This window comes from Echiichthys vipera (genome assembly GCF_963691815.1).
Source record: "Echiichthys vipera genome assembly, chromosome: 22".
NCBI lineage: Eukaryota > Metazoa > Chordata > Actinopteri > Perciformes > Trachinidae > Echiichthys > Echiichthys vipera.
The window spans coordinates 5,175,672-5,202,258 of record NC_139847.1 but is presented as its reverse complement, the minus strand read 5'-3'; the positions used below and the strand labels follow the sequence as shown (position 1 = coordinate 5,202,258).

At 45.5% G+C, this 26,587-nt stretch overlaps 1 protein-coding gene across 4 annotated transcripts in view; it reads left to right on the top strand.

Annotated features, from left to right (window-relative positions):
• The first annotated feature begins 6,549 nt into the window (after positions 1-6,549).
• LOC310964004 (phosphatidylinositol-binding clathrin assembly protein) overlaps positions 6,550-26,587 on the top strand; it is a 99,130-nt gene continuing 79,092 nt past the window's right edge. For all 4 annotated transcript variants that reach the window (XM_083936965.1, XM_083936963.1, XM_083936964.1 and 1 more), the window contains exon 1: positions 6,550-7,705. In XM_083936965.1, the coding sequence (XP_083793091.1) occupies positions 7,576-7,705 (130 nt within the window). In that variant the 5' untranslated portion in view covers positions 6,550-7,575. The remainder of the gene's footprint in view (positions 7,706-26,587) is intronic.

The following is a 26,587-nucleotide window of genomic DNA, read 5'->3' as shown; positions in this document are numbered from 1 at the left end:
ATAAAGAGTCCCAAGTGTTTCCAACAATGCGTTTCATTTTATTCAAGGTAACAGTCGCATTTGGTTGCCTGTCAATGGCGTCATGCCCCCCCTGTGCGTGCGTCAGTGTTGTGGTTGTCCTCCAGAAGCTTCATTGCCTTTTTTATCCGTTTTTCACGACAGAATTAATCTTTAAGTCACTTTATTCGCCTTAAACAAAGATGCTCTAGTTCTTGAGTGAATAAAAGAAGAAAAACTTTATTGTGATTTTACTATTACTGATATAAGCTTCCTTTGCGTTGAAAGGAGCCAGTTGAGGTGGTTCAGGATCATCTGGTAAGGATGAACCCTGAGCGCCTCCCTAGGGAGGTGTTCCAGGCACGTCCAGCTGGGAGGAGGCCTCGGGGAAGACCCAGGACCAGGTGGAGAGATTAGATCTCCACACTGGCCTGGGAACGCCTCAGGATCCCCCAGTTAGAGCTGGTTAATGTGGCCCGGGAAAGGGAAGTTTGGGGTCCCCTGCTAAAGCTGCTGCCCCCGAGACCCGACCCCGGATAAGGGACTGAAGATGAGATGAAATAAGCTTTGATGCTCTGTTTTAATCATTTAAACAAATGTGAAAAGTCCTATATAATAGATTATTATTACTATTATTATTATTATTGTTATTGTTAAACTTAAGCCCCAACTTGTTGTGATTAGTTCTGGACAGTTTCTCTCCTTTTGAATCGTTGTTTTTGTCTCCCTCTGTCGGTGTTTTTCTGTATGTGCTCTCTTTTGTTTCTCTGGTTTGAGTTGGTTTTCCTGGCAGGTGATCCTCGTTGGCATTGATCACCTGCCACTCTGTATATTAACCCGGTACTGAGCCTCACTCAGTGCCGGATTATACCCTCAACATACCCTGATGTCTCCCTGTGCACCTGTTCCTCTTGTGTCCACTCATCGTGTCAGTTTGTATCAAGTTCTCTTCTTGTTTTTCCTTTGTGTTTATTCCACCTTTTGTAAATAAGTTTTATTAAATTTGTTAATACCGTCTCCTGAGTTCCGTGTCTGCATCTGGGTCCCTTCCTCCGTGTATCCTCCGTCATCACACCTGACACAACTGGCTCCTTTCAAATCCAGTCGAAGCTTTTAATTGATTCTCAAAGTTTTAATCTTTGTGCATTTTATTGTTTATTTTGCTTTGATTGACGTTCTCTGTGTTTCTGCCTCCTTTCTAAAAACTCTCTTTATCCCATGATTGCTTGCTTTAAATGTTTTTACTGCTTTATTTACTGTGATTTCACCGGTGTAGTCTGTGAACACACCGGGTCGCCTTTTGGGTATGAAATGTGCTCTTAAAATAAAATTTGCCTGTCGGATACAAAGTAAGTTTCAAAAGCTTATGCAAGTGCAAGTTATATCCCGGAGGTACAGAAAGTCAAAACAGCCTCAGGTTAATCAGCATTATTATAAATCTGACTCTGAATCATGCGGCACCATTTTTTAGAGTATCATCACGTGGGTTTTATCCATTTAAAGATGTATTTTATGTTCTTTATTCTTACCTTATCCTAATTTTACCTGTGGCTTTTATCTTTTATCCTATCTTACATTCATTTTCCACATATATTGTTGTCTTTATGGGTCTTTTCTAACGTGAAGCGCGTGTAGTTTCTTTGTTGTGAAGCACTTTTCGCCTCATTTCTTGTATGAAAGGTGCTATAAAAATGAGTCATGTAACATCTGGGTCACAGGAGACTAAAGCACACGTATGCCATAGTAATCATGATAATCATAATAATGAACGGCCTGTAATAAGTGAAGCTTAGAGGTCAAGACACTGGAGAGCTGTCATTATGTGGCGCTGACGTAGTTCATTTGCACAGCGCGGATAAAGTGTGTGCACCTCTGGGTCCGATGGGTTTATCCCTATCTCTCTGAGCACGCTGGCCTCGGGCAAAGGTCCCGTGATTGACAGATGCTGATGCGACTCCAATCCCGGTCCAGAGGAGGCTGTTGCCAGGGGCTACTGGCGGGGGCTCCCTGCATCCGAGCAGTTGCCATGGAAACGGGGAGTTCCGCCGTTCCACCTGCAGATGGCGACGCTGCACTCCGAGTCAGGGGGAGAGGGGAGGGATGAGTCCTGAGAGTCTGGAGAGGTGGAATGAGGTTTGAGGGCGAATCGGCGTTTGGCACTGACGCCTCATAAACAGAAGAGCAGGATGGAGGGGTTTGGGTATTCGCGCGTTCACCTCGATCTCCTCTGGGTGCCGCAGTTCCCTTTCAAGTCAGGTGGAGACTCTTACCTTCCCCTGTCTGCACGCCAATCTTTGTGCCGCCGTGTACATCTATTCTTCATGTGCATGGCTCATTTTGTACGACCCCAATCTGCTTGAGCATCGTTGAATGTCAGATGTATCTCACAAAGGCTGTAGCTGCTGCAAGAGGCATGTCTGCGAACCCCCCCCCCCCACACACACACACAGTCTCTCTTTCTGTTTTCTAATGAAAAGCAGTGGATGCAGTCGACTGTCGCAGCTGTGGTGGCACATAAAAGGCTGCGTGTTGGCGTACCTTCAGCTGTGACACAGAGCATGAAAACCGGGGAACTGAACCCTTCTTTGGTGGCCTGTGCAGGCGCTAACCACTTCCATCTCTACTGTGGTTGCTCTTTCTTCTTTTCTGCTGCACACACACACACACACACACACACACACACACACACACACACACACACACACACACACACACACACACACACACACACACACACACACACACACACACACACACACACACACATACCTCATTAGATTTTAGCAGACACATGTGAAACAGAAACCAGATGAGCCCGGTTATTAAGCTGACAGTTGCTTTTAGGTGGATTACATACACACACACACACACACACACACACACACACACACACACACACACACACACACACACACACACACACACACACACACACACACACACACACACACACACTTTCAGAGTCCAAGTGCTGATCAGAAATGAGTGTTAGCTCTCGACAGTTCATCGTATAAATCATCACAGCTCGGAGAGGCTTTTCTCTCCGGTCGGGGGGGAAGAAGAGTGGAGGTCATTGGAGGTCGAAAGCAGCGGTGGATTCCAGGAATTCACCTGCTGCCGCTGCTGCTGCTGCTGCTGCTGATGCTGCTGCTGCTGCTGCTGCTGCTGCTGCTGCTGCTAGTGTTACTGCTGCTGCTGCTGCTGCTGCTAGTGTTACTGCTGCTGCTGCTGCTGCTGCTGCTGCTGCTGCTGCTGATGCTGCTGCTGCTGCTCCTGCTGCTGCTGCTGCTGCTAGTGTTACTGCTGCTGCTGCTGCTGCTGCTGCTGCTGCTGCTGCTGATGCTGCTGCTGCTGCTCCTGCTGCTGCTGCTGCTGCTAGTGTTACTGCTGCTGCTGCTGCTGCTGCTGCTGCTGCTGCTGCTGATGCTGCTGCTGCTGCTCCTGCTGCTGCTGCTAGTGTTACTGCTGCTGCTGCTGCTGCTGCTGCTGCTAGTGTTACTGCTGCTGCTGCTAGTGTTACTGCTGCTGCTGCTGCTGCTGCTAGTGTTACTGCTGCTGCTGCTGCTGCTGCTGATGCTGCTGCTGCTGCTAGTGTTACTGCTGCTGCTGCTGCTGCTGCTGCTGTTACTGCTGCTGCTGCTGCTGCTGCTGCTGTTACTGCTGCTGCTGCTGTTACTGCTGCTGATGCTGCTGCTGCTGCTAGTGTTACTACTGCTGCTGCTGCTGCTGCTGCTAGTGTTACTGCTGCTGCTGCTGCTAGTGTTACTGCTGCTGCTGCTGCTGCTGCTGCAGCTGCTGCTGCTGCTGCTGGGGGCAGTTTGAAGTATTCCTCACCTGGGTGGGAAATACTTCAAACTGCAGCTGAAACTGAAACCTCCTACAGGACAAATGCACCTTCAGTTATGTGTGAGCAGTGGCGTGCACAGACTTTTTGAAGGGCAGGGGCGGAAAGAGGGCACTTTAGGCTCCTAGATGACACTTTAACACACGTTTTGGCTCCTCGAGGGCATTTAAGCACACATTTAGGCTCTTAGAGAGCATTTTAGCACGTGTTTTTGGCTCCTAGAGGGAACTTTATCACGCATTTAGGCTCCCATGAGGACACTTTAGCACACGGCTTGGCTCCTAGAGAGCATTTTAGCACACATCTTGGCTCCCATGAGGACACCTTGGCACACTCTGGCTCCTAGAGGGCCCTTTAACACGCGTTTTGGCTCCTAGAATGCATTTTAGCACACGCTTTGGCTCCCAGGGGGCACTTTAGCACACATTTTGTCTCCCAGGGGCCACATTAGCACGCATTTTTCAACAATTGCCCCTTCGTCAAACTGCAGCTGAATTTGAAACCTCCTACAGGACCAATGCACCTTTAGTTATGTGCGAGTTATGGTGTCACTCTCCCATAACTCACCTTCAGGTCCTCACACGCACACACACACACACACACACGCACACACACACACACACACAAAATCACAGTTGAGATTTATTGCATCATGACATGTGCAGCTGCAATCAATGCAAGCCACTTATATGATGACTGGAAAAACAGCAGCCTGCAATCCAATTACATCCCGTACACGCGCGTGTGTGTGAAACCGTGGAAACGCAGTGAGGATATATTTGATTTATTCAGCCCTCGGATCCGCTTTGATGCCCACGGGGGTCGCGCACGGTGCGGTTTCCCCGCTGACTCCGTCGGCACACCGTGTTCCACACAGTCTGGAGTCAAACAAGGACACGGCGTCTGAGGAATCACTGAATACGACCTTAAATGTGGATGAGTGCGGCGCGAGGGGCGCGTGCACAGAGACGGGGCCGCGGGGGTGAGAGTCCCTCTGATGTTTTATTGGAGCGGAAACGTCTTATTATGTGAATATGCGTGAAATTTGCCACTTTTGTTTCATCCATTGCGCTGAAATTTAAACGGGGACACCTTAAAGGCTCCACTCGCTCCTCAGCTCTCGTCCAATGGACCGCGGAGGCGTTCAGGGGCTGTCGGAAATACAGCAACGCAGCATTAAGATCACATAAAGCAGTCATAAAACACTGTATTTTTATTTTCTGTCCTATTGTTGTTGTCGATATGTGCCTGCAGTCATTCAAGAGACTTTTTTGTACTAAAATATTAACACTTTTAATACAGTTTGATATTTTTTGTTAGAGTTTTACACTATTTTAGCCCTTTATGGTATTGCTCATGATAAATCAGTCAACTTTGACACACAATAATGTAATAATGAAACTGTAACCCAGGCATTTTCTGCCACTTGACTCAGTGATTGGCCTCAAAGCCTCTGAAACCACATTGTTACATAAAATCAACTTTATTGGCTAGGTATGTGTAGAATATATACAGGAAGTTTGACACTTTTTACTTTGCTTATAAAGCAATAAACATACCAGCTATAAAAACAATGAAAACTACGCTGTAAGACAATATTGCAAATGGTGCTGGAAGAAATACAGAATGATTAAGGGAACAGGTACATAAGGTAGATGGATATGACAGTGTATACAGCACGCTTAGAGGGATTGTACTGTATGTAAATGTTTTTTGTTTGGTTTTGGCAACACATTTACTACGTTATAACAGCAATAACCATGTAACACCAACTGTGCCTGTAAATTATATATATACACTGGAGATCGAAATGATTATTGTTTTTATTATTGTTTAGAATTTGATATTCAGACTGCACCATGTAATATCTGCAACGGGAAAGTTGTGAGGGGTGGTGATAAACATTTTATTCCTGGTTCAAATCCCGTCTGGGGCTCTTCTGTGTGGAGTTTGCATGTTGTCCCCGTGTCTGCGTGGGTTTTCTCCGGGTTCTCCGGTTTCCTCCCACAGTCCAAAGACGTGCAGGTGTTCGGTTCATTGATGACTCTAAATCACCCGTAGGTGTGAATGGTTGTCTGTCTCTGTTCGTCTCTATGTGTCCTGTGATAGACTGGCGTCCTGTCCAGGGTGGACCCCGCCTCAGGCCCGATGTCAGCTGGGATCGACTCCAGCCCCCCCGCGACCCCGACAGGGACAAGCTGTTGAAGATGAATGAATATGAAATATATATATCTGTGATAATTTGTTACTTTTTTTAAACTAAGGCTAAATGTTTATCTGAAGCCTGATGCCTTCACTCACATGGCAAAGTTTACGGTTAATTCATGCAACAGTAGTATTGGCTCGGTATCGAGTATCGTCCGATACGCTCAGCCCAGGTATCGGATTGGATCGGAAAAAACAGCATTGGTGCATCCCTCAAAATTACTTTCTGGACACTTTTTCCTACTTCTAGCCTACTGTAAATAAAATTTACTTGGATTTATTCCACCGTACATATACGATATGATATACACAAGTGCTGACAGGGAGTCAATATTGCAAAAAGGTGGAAAAACAAAACAGAAATGTACAGAAAGTAAAAAAAACTAGGTGGAAAGTCTTGGGATTCAAGTACTCTAAATTCCGAGGCTAGCAGGGGGGCCCTGAAGGCAGCACAGTTGTGAGATCAGCTGATTTTTTACGCTGCCATTTTGTCCGGCGGAGCAGCAGCCAGTCAGTCCGTAAAGAGAAACCACTGGCGAGACTTTCTGTGAGGCGGCAGCAGCAGCAGAGAGGACGGGGCTGTCGGTGTTCAAACGCGGCGATAATGTGGAGTCGACAGCGGGAGGAAAGCACCGACTGAACCCGAGGACGGTCACCGGAAACACCGAAGTCAACGGAGCTGTCATTTGTTTTGTTTTGTCGTAACTTAACGGATTCCTCCGCAGACTAACAGACAGCTAACGGCTAACACCCAACCGCCAACCGCTCCTCCGCGTCTCTTCTCACCGGGGGAAACGGCACCTGTCCCGGCTTGTCAGTCACACGGAAACCCCCTCTTATAAAGTCAAAACAATGCGCTGTTCAATTGTGAGTGACTTTTTTTTCACACCCGCGGGGGTCGGTCGGTTTAACGCACACTTCACCACGCGAGCAGTGATATCTAAGTGAGAACAGTCCAAGTGACGTGGAGGAGGAGGAACTACTTTTTTGGAGGGATTGTCGAGATTTGTTATTTTTTTTTGGGATTACTTTTTGTTTTTGTTGTTGTTGTTGTTGAAAAAGAAAAACAACCTCCCGAAGTGGTAAAAAAAACAAAGTATAACTAAACTTAGCTATGTGTATTTGCGGCCATCAAGTAATTTCCAGTGTTTACAACAACTTCCACAGTGGGACTCTTCACTGCAACGGCAACATTAGCTAACACAGACTCAGATCAGTGCACGTCGTGTTGTGTTTACTACCTAGATAGATAGTCGGACAAAACAGTTGCCAAACAATTCTTTTTTTAAAATCGCAAAACAGCTGTTGATTGTGGTTTTCACTGTCAAACCTGCAGAGTTTCCTTTTTCCCTGGTGGTGCTACCAGACATTGCTGCAGACTGCACGGGTTTTTTTTGAACGCACCTGGAACAAAAACACTGTCTGATCGCGACCCCCCCTCCTTTACCTCCACTTGACAAGTGAAGTCACGTACAGTTGTGTCGTTATTGTGCTGTTTTAGCTTGATTGAGGAGAGACACAGGAGCGAGATGTCGGGCCAATCTATCACGGATCGGATCGCGGCAGCGCAGCACAGCATGACCGGGTCGGCTATCAGCAAGGCTGTGTGCAAAGCCACCACACATGAAGTCAGTGGACCCAAGAAGAAACACCTCGACTGTGAGTACATCTTTTATTTATTTTAGTTATTTATTTATTTCAGATGTCTAGTTGAGGGTCTAGCTGTCAGGGAGCTGCAGGGCTTCAAATGCAGTGGCCCACACACACACACACACACACACACACACACACACACACACACACACACACACACACACACACACACACTCTCTCTTTCTCCTCTCTCTCTCTCTCTCTCTCTCACACACATTCCTTCACACACACACACACACACACACACACACACACACACACACACACACACACACACACACACACACACACACACACACACACACTACCTGACTGGTTGTGCAGTCAAAGATAAAATATTTTACCTTCATGCTCCTTTATAACATGCAGCTCAGCCTGTTTGCGTGAGTGACACTTTAACAATTGTAACTGTGGTGACGCTTTTTATCCCAGTAATGATTTTCTCTACAGACGCCATCTATAAGAGGACAAGTGCCTCTTTTTAAGTTACCGAAAGCCCCAAAGAGATGTCCTAAAACTGCTCGATAAGCAGCCAAATATCCCTAAGCATTCAATTAAAGCTGCCACTAATGATTCTTTTGTTGATTGATCCAAGTTTTCTAATCGATTATAATTAAAAACCAGATTATGTTCGGGTTAAGGCAATACCCCAGTTTCTTACCTCACCCCGGTTAAAGTCGGAGTTCTCCTAACCTGATTAATAGACCTCTATCTCCTTTGTAACCTCAGTGTTCGCGAATGTATACGCCTTAACCAGGTCAAGATCGGTTAACGCGTATGCGCATGCTCCGTCAGTTAACTGCCCCTCGCACCCACGGACGTAGAAAAAAGAATGGACAGCGGACGGGAAAAGTGTCGCCCGCTCTCCCTTAAGGCCGTCGCCATTTTTGGTTCTCGTGAACGCGAGAGGGCTTACTCGATGTTGAAATCTTCGCGCTCCCGAGTCCACGCCCGAGCGCCAAGCACGAAACGACACGAAAAAAATAATAGAAACGACACAAAAAATAATAGAAACGACACGAAAAATAATAGAAACAACACGAAAAATAATAGAAACAACACGAAAAATAATAGAAACGACACGAAAAATAATAGAAAAGACACGAAAATTAATAGAAAAAACAACGGACACAATGCAAAAAAAGTTTGAGCAGAAGAGTCATGCTCTGCCGGAGCCTTGCACTGGGCTCTACGGAGACGGGACCTAAGCTGCTGGAGGTTTTTCACTACGGCTCTTTTTAGCCACGCACCCTCCTCCTCCTGCCCATAACTCGTGGGGTCTAAAATTATAACCACATACATTTTATTTTAGTAGAGGGTCTGAAGATAATTATGATTGGTATCCTCTTCCCCGCGTGTATGTGAGCGAATGGCAGAATGTGCTTTCGGGCACAGGACCGCCACAAACAGGCGCGTGCTGCAGTACCGCGCCTGGCCGCTAAGCCCATGGTGGCATACGACAAGAGCTCACCTGTTGGAAATACTCCAGAGAGAGCGTACAGGAGGCAGGGCATGGCGCGGATTACACCGCGGTCAGGTAGCCGGCTCTTAATTTGGTCACAAACAACCGAGTTTCTCGCCGTTCCTTGTATTTTTCTGCTGTTTTCGGCGTCACAGAAGCTCCTGAATCTGGTCGTCTCTCCACTTGGACATTTTCATTGGCGTCATTATGTAAATCTCACGTCATTATGCATCTCACGCGCCCACACGCTCACTGCGATTGTGGGCACATTTTTGTAGCGGGGAGCTGGCAGGGTAAAGTCCGTTTGACGTCCGATCCAACCGATTCAGACATTTTCAGTCTCGCCTACAGCTCCTCCTGGTGATGTCTAGATAATTAAAGGTCTGCAGTGCACATGCAAAGGTGGCTTACGACTTAACGACTTGATCTATCACCACCGCCGATTCAGTTCCTATTAAAACACAACCGAGAAAAACAAACGGCTCTTAAAGCGTCTTGTTTTTTCCGTGGGCCGGAGCTCGGTTACAAAACCATCCTAGCAGGTTCCTGTTGTACAGACATCAAGGCGAATCACACGCAGAGATGACAACACGAGTGACAGAAGCAACAGAAAGCAGGTCTTTCATCAGACCTGCAGCCCAGGAAGGACACACTGTGCTCACGTTATGTCCAAAAGGAGAGACACAAAGCAGACGGCTGTGTACTGTAGAAAAAGAAATCTCAGGAAACATCACATTTCATTCCTTGGTGGCGTTTGTTTTTGGGGGAAACCTCTCGCATACCGCAAATTCCTGGATCTTTAGCGGCTGATGTTATTCCTCTAGATTCCCGGTTGTCATTTGTTAATGTAGAGTGGATGAAGTTGGCGTTAAAACCCACTAAACCGTGTCACGTAAAAGGCGGCAATGACGCAAGAGGGACACCAATCAAAGAATGAACGAACGAACACATGTATTACAATGTTTTTTGAATGTGCATGGACGTTAGAGTCTGACATTCCTGGGGCCGAATGCGCTCAAGCTCTCGTTTTCCTGGAAATGGGACGCACGCGTTTGATGGATGTGCTCGGCTCAGCCGCCTCCTATCCGTCAGCTCCCCGCTCTCGAGACACGGCTGCTGACGTCCCCAACAAAAGGTCCCGTATTGTCCCCGCTCCTTTTGTGAACTTGGCCAGACCCTCACAGCCAATACGCCACATCAAGCTTAATCATTGTAGGGTATCGATTGCTCTGTGAGAGCAACGACCTCGGGGCCGCGGCGAGAGGTCAGTGAGGCGGCGCACCGCTCGAAGGCCTGATTGCCGTGTTGTTTGTGCGGTTGATGATTTCCCCCATGAAGATAACATCCAGGACATTGGGTTCATTGTGGCGTTGGTATTGTGGAGGAGGACGGGCAGCTGGCACGAATAAAAGAAGGTTATAGGTTCACTTGCTCAGACGGGTAGTCAATTTGTGAGTCGGGCTGGCGTTGGGTTTGATTATTACTCCGTCAACTGGTCAGCCAGCCGAAACATCTGGTAATGTAATGAACACAGGTAGCTGGGTGCAAAAGTCAATCAGTCAGCCTTATTCATACTAAATGAACAATGGGATGAACAGGTGTCAATGGTCCCAGAATGTGAGGTAGCTGGGTACACCGCAAATACCTTTACCTATGACAGTACATGATGCTCAGGGTCTCTGCAATCTACCGTTTTTTCTCCTTTAGCTGCTACGGTGTGCGTGTTTGTGTGTGTGTGTGTGTGTGTTGGTGTGTAAGCTTGTCGTTTTAAATGTGTCTTTTAAAGGTCTAGCCTTTTCTTTTTTGATGCTTTTAATGTTAAATTATTTCTACACATTAAGGGATTGCGCTGTAAATTTCGTTGTACTGGTACAATGACAATAAAGACAATTCAATTAACTTGTTCCCAATGCAAATCATCGGTGGATAATCCATAAATTAAACATGTTTTTCTGTTTTTGCTAAGAAGCAAGTTGCAACTTCGCAGGTATTGTTATCGCACGGATGTCTTCTTCACAACCAGCGTTGGTGTTCACAGAGAAACCGAAATTTAGATGGAAGGATGAAGCGACTTTAGAGCAGATCTGATTCACTAATCATTCTTCACTCTTGTCGCCATTGCCAGACATTTGTGCTGCATTCACATGGTGTCGGGAATAATCTGAAAAATGAGTTCCCAAATGTGAATATCCCCACTGCATTGACTATGTGAGAGAGGTCTGTGGTCTCCGAGTGAGCGCCCTTCTTGTTCTGAGTTGGTTTTGAAATCTGCACCCATGAGGAGTTGCCTAATAACGGCCACAGTCTTTCAGAAACGATCAAAAACAACAGAAGAGAAGTAGAAGTTGTCAATCGAGACACGCTTAAGATGCACGGAGAGGCCAGGGCCGAACTGCAGTCCACGGATACTGGATATTGGCACGATCTAGGTACATCTGGTAACAAGATGCAACAGGTTTGAGGGCAGTCTCCAGACAGCCCGCGTACTGAAAGTGCCTGCAGAGCCATTTGTAAGAGAGAAACCTGGAAACCAGACAGGCTTCCACAGTTAAAACCTAGGTTAGGCTGTGTTGCTGTGTTGCTGCTGACTTTGTCTGTTTATCTATCTTTCACACAGTCGGAGCCGCCCCCGCCCACACGCAAACACACACACACACACACACACACACAACCATCATTTTCTATAGCTCCCCCCTTGGCACAAATTCACCGCAAGCAGCTGTGACTGTCTGACAGCAAGCTGCGAATGATCTCACCGGCATATTTGCATCCAGACCCAATAACTGCATAACCCTGACAGAAGCCTTTCAGCGCTGCCAGCCAGCGTGCAAGGGTTCAGGGGTCCGCCGTTAGCCACAGCAGCCGTGACATTCACGCACCGCTGGCGAAAATAAGTGCCGTTTAAAGTCATTTAGTGTCACGACTCGGGGATGTTCACTTCAATTAACCCCCGGGTTGTGAATTGGCTGCAGAGTCTTTCCCAATCCGCTTTGAATAGCTCTTCTATTTATGGAAATGATTGTCATAAAAACCCGACGAGGGAAGGGTTCAGATGTGTCAGGATATGTCTGCGTCTGCTCGCACACCTGCCGGCAGGTTTCACGTTGTCAAAGTGAGAGTTATTGTGTTTAATCCTGCCGCGGCACACACTCTCTGGCATCATTGAAATGCTGATTGTTTTTGCTGTTAAGAGAGAAGTTGTGACATTTTAAAGTGAAGTCTGGTTTCCCCTTCGCCGGCACTCTGTTGTCATGGCAGCAAACCAGCCAACTGGCTTGAGTTAAATGGACTTTAGTTTGACGAGGGGAAGTTGGATGGCGAAATCAGCCGCAGCCGCAGTAATGGTGCTGTTTTTGTCACTGTTTGTTTGTTGAGCGTTTCTTAGAAATGGCGAATGAGACTTTAATGAAGCTTCCCGGTAATCCAGATAATGGTATATCTAATATACCTAATGAAAGACAACCGGAGCAATTAGCCCTCTCTCACGCTGTTTATCAGTTTGACTTAATGAATCGGGGGTGAAGTTTCTGCAGCACTTAACCTCTGTGAGAGATTCACACCTCGACATCACGAGAGGCGAGAGACTGACACAAATGGTGGCGGGCGTGAAGCAAAAAGGCTGGTGAAGTGACGACTAGAGTCCCACGCGGGCTTTGTTCAGAGATGGTTGTTTGAGCTTGATGTACTGTTAATGGCCTCCTTAAGCGCAGCCTCCCAACCATCTGTCATCTCGGTCCAAAATGTGCCATTCATTGTCTTCAAAGGGCTGAATGAGAGATGAGTTTCCTTTTTAGCTTTGTTTCAATTCTTCAGTATTACAGAACGCACTCAAGCAGACATCTGACTGAGGACACATATGTTACACCACAATGTTTCCAATTAAATATGGATGTATTTTGCTACGTTTACGCATCCACACTACTACAACTACAACCACTACGATGTTTGAGTCATTTAAAGGAAGACATTTTAAATAGGAATGCAAATCATCGAGTTATTCATTAATCGATAGTCGTTTCATCTTATTGAGCGATGATTCATTGATAAGCGGCAATTCTTCTGAGAGGCTGAATCTCCCCCTGAATAGGTCCAGGCAACGGCCTTGGTCCTTGGTAACTTCCTGTCAGCTGATGTCGTTCACATTCACTGCAACAGGAATCAAACCTGGACACATTTAGAATGTTTATGTGTCTTTGAAAAGGTCAATACGTGACATAAAACGCTCTCTTCCTTATGATATAAAGAAAAAATGCAAATCATTATTCCTTAATCACTCACTTGAGGGCAGGGAATAACATTTATAACACAACCCTAACATAATTAGAGAGAAAGCTTCATCAGTTATCAATATGGTGGCCAATAAAGTGAGTTTTTAATTGAATGTGGATTGTGAGAGATTAGATCTCCACACTGGCCTGGGAACGCCTCGGGATCCCCCAGTTAGAGCTGGTTAATGTGGTCCTGGAAAGGGAAGTTTGGGGTCCCCTGCTAAAGCTGCTGCCCCCGAGACCCGACCCCGGATAAGCGGTTGAAGATGAGATGATGATGAGATGTGTGGCGATTTTGTAATAATCATTGTTCTGGCTCTAACAGGAAGTACAACATCAAAAAGCCCACTAAAGAAATCTGTTTTTTCTTTTAAAACTTGTACCATATCACAACCATTTACTTGCACATTTTGTTTTTCATACTAAAACAGGACCTCTGAAAGTTGCTGATGTCTTGCAGAAGTGTCAGACCTTCTCGCCAAAGTCAAAATGTCCTGTGGTCCCGCCCTGTTCAGGCTGTTTTGCACCAGCCAACAAGCTATTCTGAACAGAAACCTTAACCACGGCCTTTTGGCTCAGCGGCTTCGTCAGACTGCCCTGTTGTTCAGGACACTTCCAGGCCTTTCTACTCAGTAGCAGCTCAGGTTTTACACCTGTTTTTACCAGCTGGCTGAGCCGCCGGCCCACAGGTCCTTTGACAGCACGTTGTGTCGGGGCCATTTTTTAAGCCAAACCCTTAAAAACTAGCCTGACAAATTGATGTGGTGCTAGAGCCGTCCAACACTTTGAGCCGGGCCGCAGTGTGTCTCTGGGTTAGCTCGGGAGACAGATAGTGTTTACAGTCGGTTATACAGCTCTCGTGTTTGCCTTTCAGCCTCCAGTGCCCTTTCAAAACTTTACAGCTCTATTTCAGACAGGAGCTCGTGGGTCACCTTCTTTTCCGTGCACACGTACGCACGTTTGTGAGTTGGACGTGGGTGTATGAATGAGCAGTGACAGGACCACCTGTTGCCGTGAGTTTTGACAGTCTGTTATTTGTCATCGTACACAAGTGGACCCAAGACACAGAGAGAGAGAGAGAGAGAGAGAGAGAAAGAGAGAGACTGTTAACTAGATGCCCTCCCTTTCTGTAATGCGAGACAAACACTGACTGTGCAGTGAGCCCCTGATTACTAAGCAGGTGTTGGAAAATTAGCGTTGTGACAAAGCAATGACGTGCTATTGTCAGCGGCGGAAAATCTGCTCACAACCCCGGCTGTCGAACGTCAAACACGGTCACGGTAAACGCCCTCTTTCCACAAACGTGTCGGTTTTATCTTCTGTTGAAAATCACAACAGCTGCAGCGTTATTGGGGTTTATTGCACCGGCGAACAAAAGTGGCGACTTTAAAGATCAATATATACGCCGCAGGATCGTGATTCCTCCCCATATTTCTTCTTTCTTCTTTCTGTCACTCCTGCTCTTTTCACTCTTCCGCTCTCCCATTACACGCCGCACACGCGTGGAGTGATTTATTTCCATCCACAGGAGAGCGTTCAGGGAGCCGAAAAAGGTGATTCAAGTACATTTGAGAATATAAATAGTCCGGCTTATTTCCTGCTATTTGTGTTGCATTGATTCCAGACCCTGATAGACCTGCGGCAGGGTGTAGCTGGTTAGTAACACAGTGGGGACGCCTGTGTCTTAAGTGATTGTCGGCGAGTCTAACACTATCTAAACAGAGCGGGACAGCCCCTCCCTGGCTGCAGAGCCGAGATAGTCCCAGTTTAGACTACCAGGCAGGAAAAAGGCTTACTGCTCACCGTCTGGAGTCGTCTGTTTCAAGTGAAGCCAAAGGAATTGAAAAAGTGTTGAGTGTGTGAAGACGTTTTCACATATAAACCCCGGGTAATGTCCGACACAACAGGTCTGGAGTTTCTCTTTCACACATGCAGCACACAACAGGAGAGTCTCCATGTCGGAGGCATTCACACTCACTGGAAATAAACTGTTTAGACGAGGGGTGGCGTCTGGGCGGAGTGCGCAGGAGGCGAGACATGACGCGGATCAGAGTAGAGCTGCAACCAGAAATGGAATAATCCATTCGTCGTAATTTAATTCACCGCCAAATACTTTGATAATCTACTCAATTTGAGTCATTTTTTTTAAAAGAAAAAAGGCCAAATCCTCTGTTTCCAGCTTCTTAAATGTGAATATTTTCTAGTTTCTTCCCTCCTCTGTGACGGTAAACTGTAAAATATCTGAGTTGTGGACGAAACAAGACATTTGAGGACGTCGTGCTGGGCTTTGGGAAAGACAGATTGGTATTTTTCACCATTTTTGGACCCATTATAGACCCAACAACTAATCGATTGATCAAGAAAATAATCAGCAATGAAAATAACCGTTAGTTGCTAGATCAGAGTATGTGTGGCGGGATCGTGAGCTGGAGGATTTTGTACGGAGCGCAGAGCAGATTTTTTAAAACGTTGAAGCATCGCCACATCTCCAGGCGACCAGGAGCGGCTTTGAATGGCGAGCTACAGTGCCACTACAGTCATTCCCCAGCTGCAGTGACAGTGCCATATATGCAGAAGACCCGGAAACGCTGACCAATCAGAGCAGACTGGTCTTTTTCAGGAGGGGGTCTTAAAGAGACAGGCGCTAAAACGGAGCGTTTCAGACAGAGGGTGAATACAGGTTTATTCAGACGGACAGGAGGAGAAAAATAAAGTGTTTTTTGAACAGTAAAGAATGTAAACATGATCTGAAATAAGTTTAAACCGCAAAACGAGCAGAATATGGGACCTTTTAATGTTTTCTAATAACTTAACCGTGTTCATGTTCTTCCGTAGGCTGGGAAAATTCCTTATTTTTTGTCTGAAAACACTTAAAGAACCCATTTAAATCAGTACTCAGAGAACCCATTTAAATCAGTATTTAGAGAAACTATTTAAATCAGTACCCAGAGAAACTATTTAAATCTTTAAATCAGTATTTAGAGAAACTATTTAAATCAGTACTCAGAGAAACTATTTATTACATTGGAAAAAAGGAAATTAACCATACAACAGTAATCATAAAACACACAGCAAGATATGTATTTGCTAATTTATTGTGTAAACTATTGCAGTTGTCGTACTTGCAGGGCTGTTACTCACATGTAGCATCTGCTGTCACAGATCTCAAAGTGCAGTAAGAATACATTTGACCTTTATTCACCCAGGAAGACGATTTCTCAGGGGAACTGTCCCCTCGCCCCTTAAAATCCAACATACTACACGACGCGCTGCTTACTCATTCGACACGCTCATTGTGTTCAGTAATGCTAGTACATGGTTTTAAATAGGCTTTGCAGGTGTGTGTTTGGGAACATTCAGTACTTCTGTTTCCGTTCTGATGTCGGGTTATTTTTAGCCGTGTTCTCCCAGGAGCCCTTGGCTGAGTTCAACTGCTTGTTCTTATACCCGTAGTCTACCTGTGTGCATGTACGTCTGTCTGTCTGCCTCTCTCGGCGCCACTCTCTCTTTTTCTGTCAGAAACCGGCAGACGTTCCCCCAAGACATCCACGCCGCAACTTCAATCCTATTGACTTGACAGCATTCCCAGAATCCCCCATGAATACATGGCAGTTGGAGACGAGAGAGTTCGCCTGTCCCCAATTCCTCAGTCGCTCTATATTTCTGTGTGTGACTAATAGAGACAGAGGAGAAACCCGCTCTTATTTAACACCTTGAGGAGACAATTAAAGCTATAGAAACCAGATTATTAGGAGAACAACTTATGGGGACACTTTGTCTTCCTCTTTCTACCCTAGAAAATGAATAACATGAGGCTGTAACCAAACCATCACTCCTTAACTGCTTCTTATTTGGCTTGTGAACATTTTCATCACGCCTTTTTGCCGCGGGGCTGTTGGGCCTTTTATAACGCCATCTGTGTGAAAGGTACGACGACGTAATTGGGGCACAGATCTGTTGCACAAAATCACAACTGCAGCGACATTATGCTTCGCTTTGCTTGGTCTGTGTGATAAAGGAATAAGCTTGCGTCCCGCCGTTCTTCCGTTGTGGCATTTTTGCGTAATCCCTGCGTTAAAAGTCCCGAAGGAACACTTTAGAAGCTAGCCATACGCTGAATGACGTTAGCAGTTGCTATCTATGAGTGAGTTAGCCAGCCTTTCTCCATTTAGCGTGCACTGCATGACGTTTATCGATGAGAGAAGACACAGGCGCGTTCACATGAATCTGGTGCACGCGCACTGACGAGCACTCGATTGGTGGGAGCGGAGGAGCTCGTTGGTAGAGGGGGAGGGGCGTGAGAGTTGTAAACATTCAAAATTTGACTGAGTCAACTCGATCTGCCAGACTTGCCGACTGCAGCTTCAAGAAAAAATGTTGACGTAGCAGCTGTAGCAGTTGTAGCAGTTGCTGCGGTTTGTTGCCAGCCCCTGCGCTTGGCTTATTAATAGCACTGTGTTGCAATATTGCGGTTATTACGACAGCCTTAGGGAAAAAACCCTGTTTACAAAGATACTCTAAGAAACCAAATACTGGATTTGTTTTAATAGTATCAGTAATGGTATTCTGCTCCCTTCTCTTCTAGCTTGGGCAGAGTCCACACTAAGATGGTTAAAAATAAATGTAGCGTTTCACATGTGAAATGTCTCCAGCAATTTGACTATCAAGACAATCCGTGTAGGTTTTTCCGTTGTTTTTTTTCACCATAGCTGAATGCGCAATTTAGTGGTTCTCTGTCTGACAACGTGAATGAGAAGTGGTTTGATTTCGGCCACGCAAGATCAAATTAAAACGCCATTTCTATGTGATAATGGGCGACACGGTGGTGTGGTGGTTAGCACTGTCTCACAGCGAGAAGGTTCCAGGTTTGCATCCCGGCTGGGGCCCTTCTGTGTGGAGTTTGCATGTTCTCCCCGTGTCTGCGTGGGTTTTCTCCGGGTCTGTCTCTGTGCGTCTCTATGTGCCCTGCGATAGACTGGCGCCCTGTCCAGGGTGTATACACCCCAATACAGAATAACACAAAGCAATTTGTTCGTTCTGTTACCTCCCTCTCTCCACGATTGTCTTTTAACATAGTGAAAAACACAATTTTGTTGTCGTCATTGGCATTTTTCTGTTTCTGTTATCAGGAAAATTGCATTAGAATAAAATAATGACTTGTTTGTGGCTTGTAAATGCTACCTGTTAGCGTGTGCTGCCGCCCTAAGACAGTCAGTCAGTTTTATTCCAGAGAAGTCGCCTGACAACATGAACATTAATTTAGATCAATGATATCACCTCCTTTGTGTCTCTACTGGATCATAGAGAGAATTGGATGTGAAAGAAGTGAACTCCATTGCGTAGGAAAAGCTTTGTTCACCCTGTCAACACTACAAAACAGTGTTTCCAAAAATCACTGTTAGATAGGTCTTAGTGTGATTGTAAAGCCCCCCCCCCCAAAAAAAAGATGCAAATTTAGCAGTCTTACGATCCTTCACAGCTCTCGCTCTTCCCTCTCTCCATCTCCTATCAGAAGGATTTGAGAGGGGGGGAGAAGGAGGGAGGGAGGGGTGGACGGGGAATCCTCTTTTGAGGCAAACCCTGTCTGCAGTCCCTAACGCAGGAACAGACAGAGGAGAGAAGGAGATTACTAGTACATGCCAGACAAGGTGCTGATACTGCGGAGCGTTAATCTTTAACAGATTGGGGCTGCGCTCCTGCGTCTGGCTTTTCATCTGTGTATTGTCTGTTGGTGTGTACGCCCCCCCCCCCCCCCCCCCGGTTACTCAGCACCAGATTTTGAACACAGGTCTCAACCCTTTCTCAGTTTGCAGTCTCATTTAGCCGCTAGACTCTCAGCTCCCTGTGTCAGTGAATGGAACTGCAGTGACGTCCTTCAACTGGATGACCACTGAAAATTCAAATATCCACCGTGCGGCAGTGTCCTTGAGTAAGACATTGAATCCCTGCAAGCAACTGAGGTTTTGTTGTGTCGTGTTGTGGACCCTTGACCCCCTTTGAGAGACCAAACCAGAAAGAGAAAATTCCCTTGAGATCAGCAAACGATTTTTATTGGTTATAGTTTTTTTTCGATCGTGCAGGAATCATGCAAACGTCAGGATATATTCTGTGTTTTCCAGCTCTGGAAATGAATAGAAACCCACAGTAATTAGGGACAGAAAGAGACTCGGTCTAATGAAGACTGTCCTGTGTCAATATACCTGGGCTCGACCTATGTCAGGTTTTTAGGTCCGAAAACTCATTGATTACTGATCTGGTGGCCGAACTCTGCAAAGGTCAACTTTGATTTTTCTATTAATTAAAGAATATTTAACATTATTTTACTATTTATTACATTGTCACCCATTTATAAATTAAGTCTAAAGAAAACAAAGAATAAATTAAAGTAAATGGCTAAATAAATAGCTAGTAGTTGACCATTTAACCCCTTGACTTGCACTGGCCTGCCGACGGGCCATGTTGACTTTTTATCTTTCAGAGGCTGTAGCAGGCTGAGTTTTAGAGACAGACTATTATCAATGGTATCACACAAAAATAGAAGATATTGGTACCAACCACACAATGCTAGCTCGTCAGAAATGTATATATTTGGGGCAAAAAACATGCAGTTTTTCTCATGCAGTACAAATGTGTCATCTCTGCATATTATTAAATGAGTATTTGAATATTTCTCCATACTGGAGTACGTAAGCAGACTTTGAGATGCAAACATTCGGTCTGACTAGAAGAGCTGGGACTCTATTGGATTCAGTGAGCCCAATTTTATTAATGTGTGAGGATTTTAGTCCTCATAGTAGCCATTTAATTGATTTAATTGTAGTGAGAGCATTTTTTGAAACTGAATAAACTTATTTTAAGTAACTAAAAACTAATCACAGCCTCATGAAACGTAACAACCTCAAAGAGGAGACCCAGGGCATTCAGGAGATGTATGGCTTTCATGGATATTCAGCAAACAGAACATGAGCTTGGCAGATTTGCCTAATTCCCAGGCTACCACTTTTATGACTTTAGAAACGTAAATGCGGTCGTCAGAAGTAAAAAGCTCAGACTATGAATTAACTACACAAGGGTGGCATGACTATAATGACACCACCATTAGCGTCCAACTGTTTTTGCGCGTGTGCAGTGTGTGTTGATGTTTAACTCCTGTAGTCCCACTTGTTAGCAGTCGACTTGTACAACTCAAAGTGTGGTTTTTATTGACGCGTGTGTTAACCACAGACCTTAATTTCATGCATAGAACCAAAAACACATTCAATAAACCCATTGACTTCGAGTTGAGGGAAGTGCAATAATGCTAACACATCGAAGGGCTCATTCCTGCAACGATCGCTATCGCTAATCTCGATATTCTTACATTCCCACATAGTGTATTCATTAGCCCATTTTGTTGATTAAGTGAAAAGTGTATGTGCCTGATATTCTGCCCTGCTGATGGCGGTGAAGTCACTATCTGTGGGCACTGAGGTTGAGAAACTAAATGGGGAAACTTTGTCAGAAGCTGTTTGGACAGCTTTGCTTTCAGGAAGGTCACGAGTTCAGCGATTGCATTGACAGTCACGTGTCCCTTCTAAGTATTTTGACAGAACTTTATCACCATGCAGTCTTCTCTTCATAAGTCTCTCAGTAAAGCGTGTAGAGTCTTTGAGATTTGTCCAGATAGGGTCTCTGCGGAGCCATCTCTTTAGGAATTCCAGTTATGTGAGCCTGACCTTCGCTTGATGGTCTCTGAAGGGACTGAAACTGTGTCTAGCACACAAAAGCAAGGCACCGATGTCCCGTCATGCCCGGCCCAGGTTTTCAAAAGATGTCAAGATAGCATTGAGAAACTGATTTCAGGTCTGTTCACAGGGGTTCACGCACCTCAGACTCACCCACTCATCCCACCAGGAGGCTTGTTGAATTATCTAGATCCCACTTTCCAAATCTGGGTTTTTGAGGCTGTTTTTGAAGCCCGCTGATAAGAACGTGCAGCAAACGGGTCCAGACTAACTGATACCCAGCCTGGAACCTAGACCAATCTGCAAAACACACATTGGACGGATCAACAACAAACATTTATCTTGTGTGGGGCGGGTTTAAGATGAACACTGGCAGCGTCACAGTCCAGGCTGCTTGTCTGTTACTGCCTGTTTCTCACATAAAATGTTTTCAGGAATAAGTTTTAGTGTAGTGTTTAGCTGTATTTTGTGTTTTGTTATACTTCGTCAGTGTTTTCAACTGACCTAGCAAAGCCCAGTCATTGCTCTGATTGGTTACAGGTCCATCCAATTGCGTCCAGAAGCATTTTGCGTCGCATGTTAACGAAAATGAACTAAGAGGGCCAGGACTTAATACACATTTGCAGTTTAAATTCGAATCATCTTTGTTTACCGTGTAGCTCTTTTCAATTATAACATCTTTAAACAACAACAGACTTATTTTTATGTTAATCTTTTCTGTTTTAATATAAACTAATTCTTGAGGTTTGTAGTACTCTTCTCTCTCCCCTTGCTGTGTTTATTGTTATGCACCGAGATACCAAGGCCACATCTTTATTTATGAAAACCTTGTTGGTAAAAATGCTTATTCTGAGGATCATTTGTATCCTGCAGTTCCAGAAATAACATTGAGCCAACTTTGCTCATTAATGTTTAATATATTCTGGACGAACCAAATTATTTAAGGTGGTTAAAAAGTCACTTAGTAGCTAGTGTGCAGACTCTATTTTTCAATCTTTTACACGCACCTAGGCCTAGTCTTTATCGTCTGGATGTGTTAAATTGCAGTGTGGGTGCTGGTGTAAATACTCACATTCTTAATAACTTTGTATATTACATTTCTGTGTTGTTTTTTATCCATTTTGACACCTTTTTTATGTCATCTCATTGCATTGATCCAGTGTGTTTGAACTAGATTAAGTACGGGAGAAGGGAGAGGTTTAAAGTGACAATCGGAAAGAGAAACAGGTAATTAGTGAATGCGGTAACGGCAACACATGAACTGGATACAAACGGAAAAACAGAATCTTGTTAAAGGTTAATTAGTTCTATTTTCTAGCTAGTAGATGCTCCAGACAGGCGAGGAAATGGAAAAGAGAGTCTGGAGACAAGTTTGTCTGCAGATCAGAAGAAATGAAGAAGATGAAAGTTGTGTGTGTGTGTGTGTGTGTGAGTGTGTGTGTGTGTGTGTGTTGGCCGGGAGCGGGTGGATATGGGGGGCTTAAAGGTGGATAAAGAGGCGAGAGGAGAGCACAGATAGAAGGTAGCCAGCTGGGCCAGGTGTGACATGGGTCTCCTCCTCCTGCCCTTCTTCCTCTGCTTGATCTGACCACCTGCTTTCTCCCTCACCAACAAACGCACAAACAGGAAGTCCCTCAAGATCAGGTTATAGAAGCTCACTGCCACGAATAAACAGAATAACAAGTATGTTCAAAAAAATATCGTTAGGTTTCTCTTGGTTTATCGCATCAGAGCGCACCGAGCACACACACACACACACACTTCTTCGTCAGATCCTGATCCCGAGCTCTCACACTGGTCCCTCGGTACCAGGAGGTCTCTGGTCTATTGTGGTTCAATCAAAAGCCCACGGAGGTCAACAGATGAGCAGTAACAATAGGACCTCAGATCACAGAGCAACAGAGAAGGTCAGTGTTGGCGATGAGATCACATTTGCTCTGCAGCCATTCCTCCCACATGGTTGTCACAATGCAAATTTCTTGTACGAGGCAGCAACAATTAAACAAATAACAGATGTGTGAACACTACATGTAAGAGAGGAGAAGGCCTACAGGGAAATAGACACATCTTCCACATTTATAAATCCTTTTGTTTTTAAAATGTCAGAAAAATGCCTGTTATTAACTTTTGCTGATGGCAACCAAAGGGCAATCATTGGTTGTCATGCTCTCAAAGGGGTTGCCAATGGCAACCCTGGCTACTGTTACAGTCAAGCCCTGCTTCTCCAAACTGTGGGCGTGTTGTCATTAACTGAAGGTAATACAGTCACTACCTCACGCAACCCTTCTTAAAAATCCCTGAAATATCCCTTTATTATCTCAGAAGCCATGTTGAGTAAGTACAGAATAAGGAAAGAATGATAAAGAATAAAATGATTATTGCTTAATTCGATTATCTGCCATACTGCACAGCCTTATGTTCGACCCGCACTAGATTAACCTTTTTGGAGAGGAGACCAATTATATCCAGGCAGTAGTCAACGTCCCACCGAGACCCTTCGACTCCCCTACAAGTGCACTTGTAGCGAGGACGCACTTTTGACATCGTGTTACATGTTCTCCAGCCGTGCGCTTCAGTCCTCTTGTTGTTGCAACTATCTTGTAATGTGTCAGCGTCAATTAGCCGGGTCAGATTCTCCGCGCGGCTGTTGCGAGGGTAATCGCTCGCAGGACGTTGACGCGTCGGCCGGAGCCTTTTGAGTCGAGGATTGTCGAGCTTTGTGTATTTTTCCATTTGCGGTGGGCAGAATAATTGCTCTGGGTTTGCTTTGGGGAGAAAAAAAACCCACATCCTCAGACCGGTTTCTGCTGCGTACCATGTCAGGAAAGAGAGGAGAGATAAAACGAGGCGAGGAGGCTTGTTGAGCTGTGTGTGGAGTCCTGCAAATTGTCTGGATGAAGAGACACTCATGTCTCTCAAGTCTCATTATCTTTTCTTTCTTTCCTGTGGCTATCTCTTTTTCCTTCCCCCTGTATTCTCGGTCACTCGTTTTCTCCCTTCCTCCCTCTGTGTTTGCCTCGTATCCCCCCTCATTTCTCTCCGTTACGTCCCCACCTCTCTGTTCTCTTTACCCCTAGCCTCCCTTTTTACTGTGCCATATGTTTGCCTCAGTCTCCTTCACTTTTTCTCCCCCCTGGTCTGGGATCAGTGGCATCTAATGCTTTCCACTCTGCCTGATTAAGTCGGCACATGGTACCCTCTTTTACATTATCACTCACTCGCGCGCATACACACTCGTGCGCAAGCGTCCCCGCAGACCTAATCAGGCCTCCTCTTTAGTTCTTCTTTCTCACACCACTTCCAGACCTAATGAAAAAACATGAGCTCTGTTAAAAAAAAGCAGGCGAGGCGGACAGGCTTACAGAAAAGGTAGCAGCAGAAATAAAAAGAGATGGCGTGGATAGATTGAAAACAAAGCCACCAGTCGCTCCGTTTCAGAGATATGATTTGTATCTAATCATCATTGGTGATATCATGCAGGGATGCAATAGGAGGGGGAAATATATTTGCGAAGAGACAGGAAGACAAGGTGAGGATAACAATCAGAGCAAGGCCGGTATTGAAAAGACTCGCTCAACATCAGGGTCGCGTGTCGGTATTCAAAACCTTTAAGGTATTGACAGAAAGAACACAGTACCAGGTAGTATTGAAATGTATTCAGTCAAACGACACCTGCGTTCAATTCCCTTTTTTACCCACATCTGATAGTTTATTTTCCCCTTTCAGATACCTGAACTTGTATATTGGCCGATACCGAATCCTGATCCAATATCAGTGCGTTTAAAAAAACCCCACAATTATTATTATTATAACTACTAACCCTCCAGGTTCGCATCCCAGCCTGGGCCCTTCAGTGTGGAGTTTGCATGTTGTCCCCGTGTCTGCGTGGGTTTTCTCCGGGTTCTCCGGTTTCCTCCCACAGTCCAAAGACGTGCAGGTGTTCGGTTCATTGATGACTCTAAAAAAAAATTGCCCTTAGGTGTGAATGGTTGTCTGTCTCTGTTCGTCTCTATGTGCCCTGCGATAGACTGGCGTCCTGTCCAGGGGGTACCCGGCCTCACACCAGATGTCAGCTGGGATCGGCTCCAGCCCCCCTGCGACCCCGACCCCGGGATAAGCGGTTGAAGATGAATGAATGAATAACTACTAACCCTGCATGGGTGTGATATAAATGCCATTAGTTGTGTATGACCTTCCTTTGTAAAACATGAACAAATGCAAGCAAGAACACACCTGACCCTACTCAATCACCTGAACTGTCTAGGTTGGTCTTAAACAACCTAGTTTGTTGCCGTTCCTTGAATCTGTCTGATGATTTCAACGTTGGTCCTCACCGACAGAAGTACCTGAATCTGGTCGTCGCTTCAATATTTTCGTGGCCTCTTCGTGTGAATCACCCTTCTTCTTCTCATTCAAATCTGGTTTTGGCCGCATGACTGAAACGTCATCAACACGCCCGAAACGTCATCAACACGCCCACTTGCTAACACATGGGCTCAATCCGACATTACACAAACTTTGGGAGCTGGCAAGGCAACGTGCGTTTGATGTCCGGTCCACCTGATTCAGATTTGCGTTCTCACCCACAGCTAATGTCTAGATAATTTCAGGTTTGAAGAAGATAAGGACAACAGTTAAAGCAAAGCTAGTATTGGGAAAGTCTCCTCCAACATGCTGATGCATTCATATTGCCGGAACATTTCCCAGTAGGCATAATATCCTGCCACTCTGTGTTGAAAATGGTAATTCAGACACACCACTAAAAAGCATTTTATTAGGCTGCCATTCACACCACTCAATGCAGCTAAATGGATGTATTCTGTTGCAATGTACCTTTGTAATACTCAACACTCATTTGTTTGGACTAAATAGCCCTCCACATGGTGTATTTTGCGTGTGTGTGTTGAAGTGGAAGAGGTACAATGTTGAGTGAACGAGAAAAATGCTGGACTAGAATTCTGCTGTGTTTTGTTGCTGTATGTGTGGGCAAGTGCTTGAGGGAGATGATGCGTTAAGTGAGTGAAGGAAAGGGCTAAGACGGGCTTTATCGAACGTGTGTGTGTGCACCTGCGCGTGCTCGTACGTGCGCGCGCACTTGATTATGATGATGAAGTCTCCCGACGGGACTCTCCTTGCTACAGTCCTCCAGTAGTCTAATGAGAGGCTGTTTCCGTAGTTACCAGGTGTGAGAGCCGGCAGCTCATGATGTCCTGTTGTGAGGAACGAAGGAGGGAGAGTGGAGGTGGATGGAGAGAGCGAGAGAGAGACGCAGGTTGGAGGTAAAGGCGAAGGAATGGAAGGAGTGGCGAACGCCAGGGAAATGAAGGAAACTGATATCTGGTGCGGATGATCAATTTAGCCGTGTGTGTCTGTATTGACGTGTGTGCTTGAGAGGATCGCTGTGTGCATTACCTGTTGTGAGTGAAGACACTGA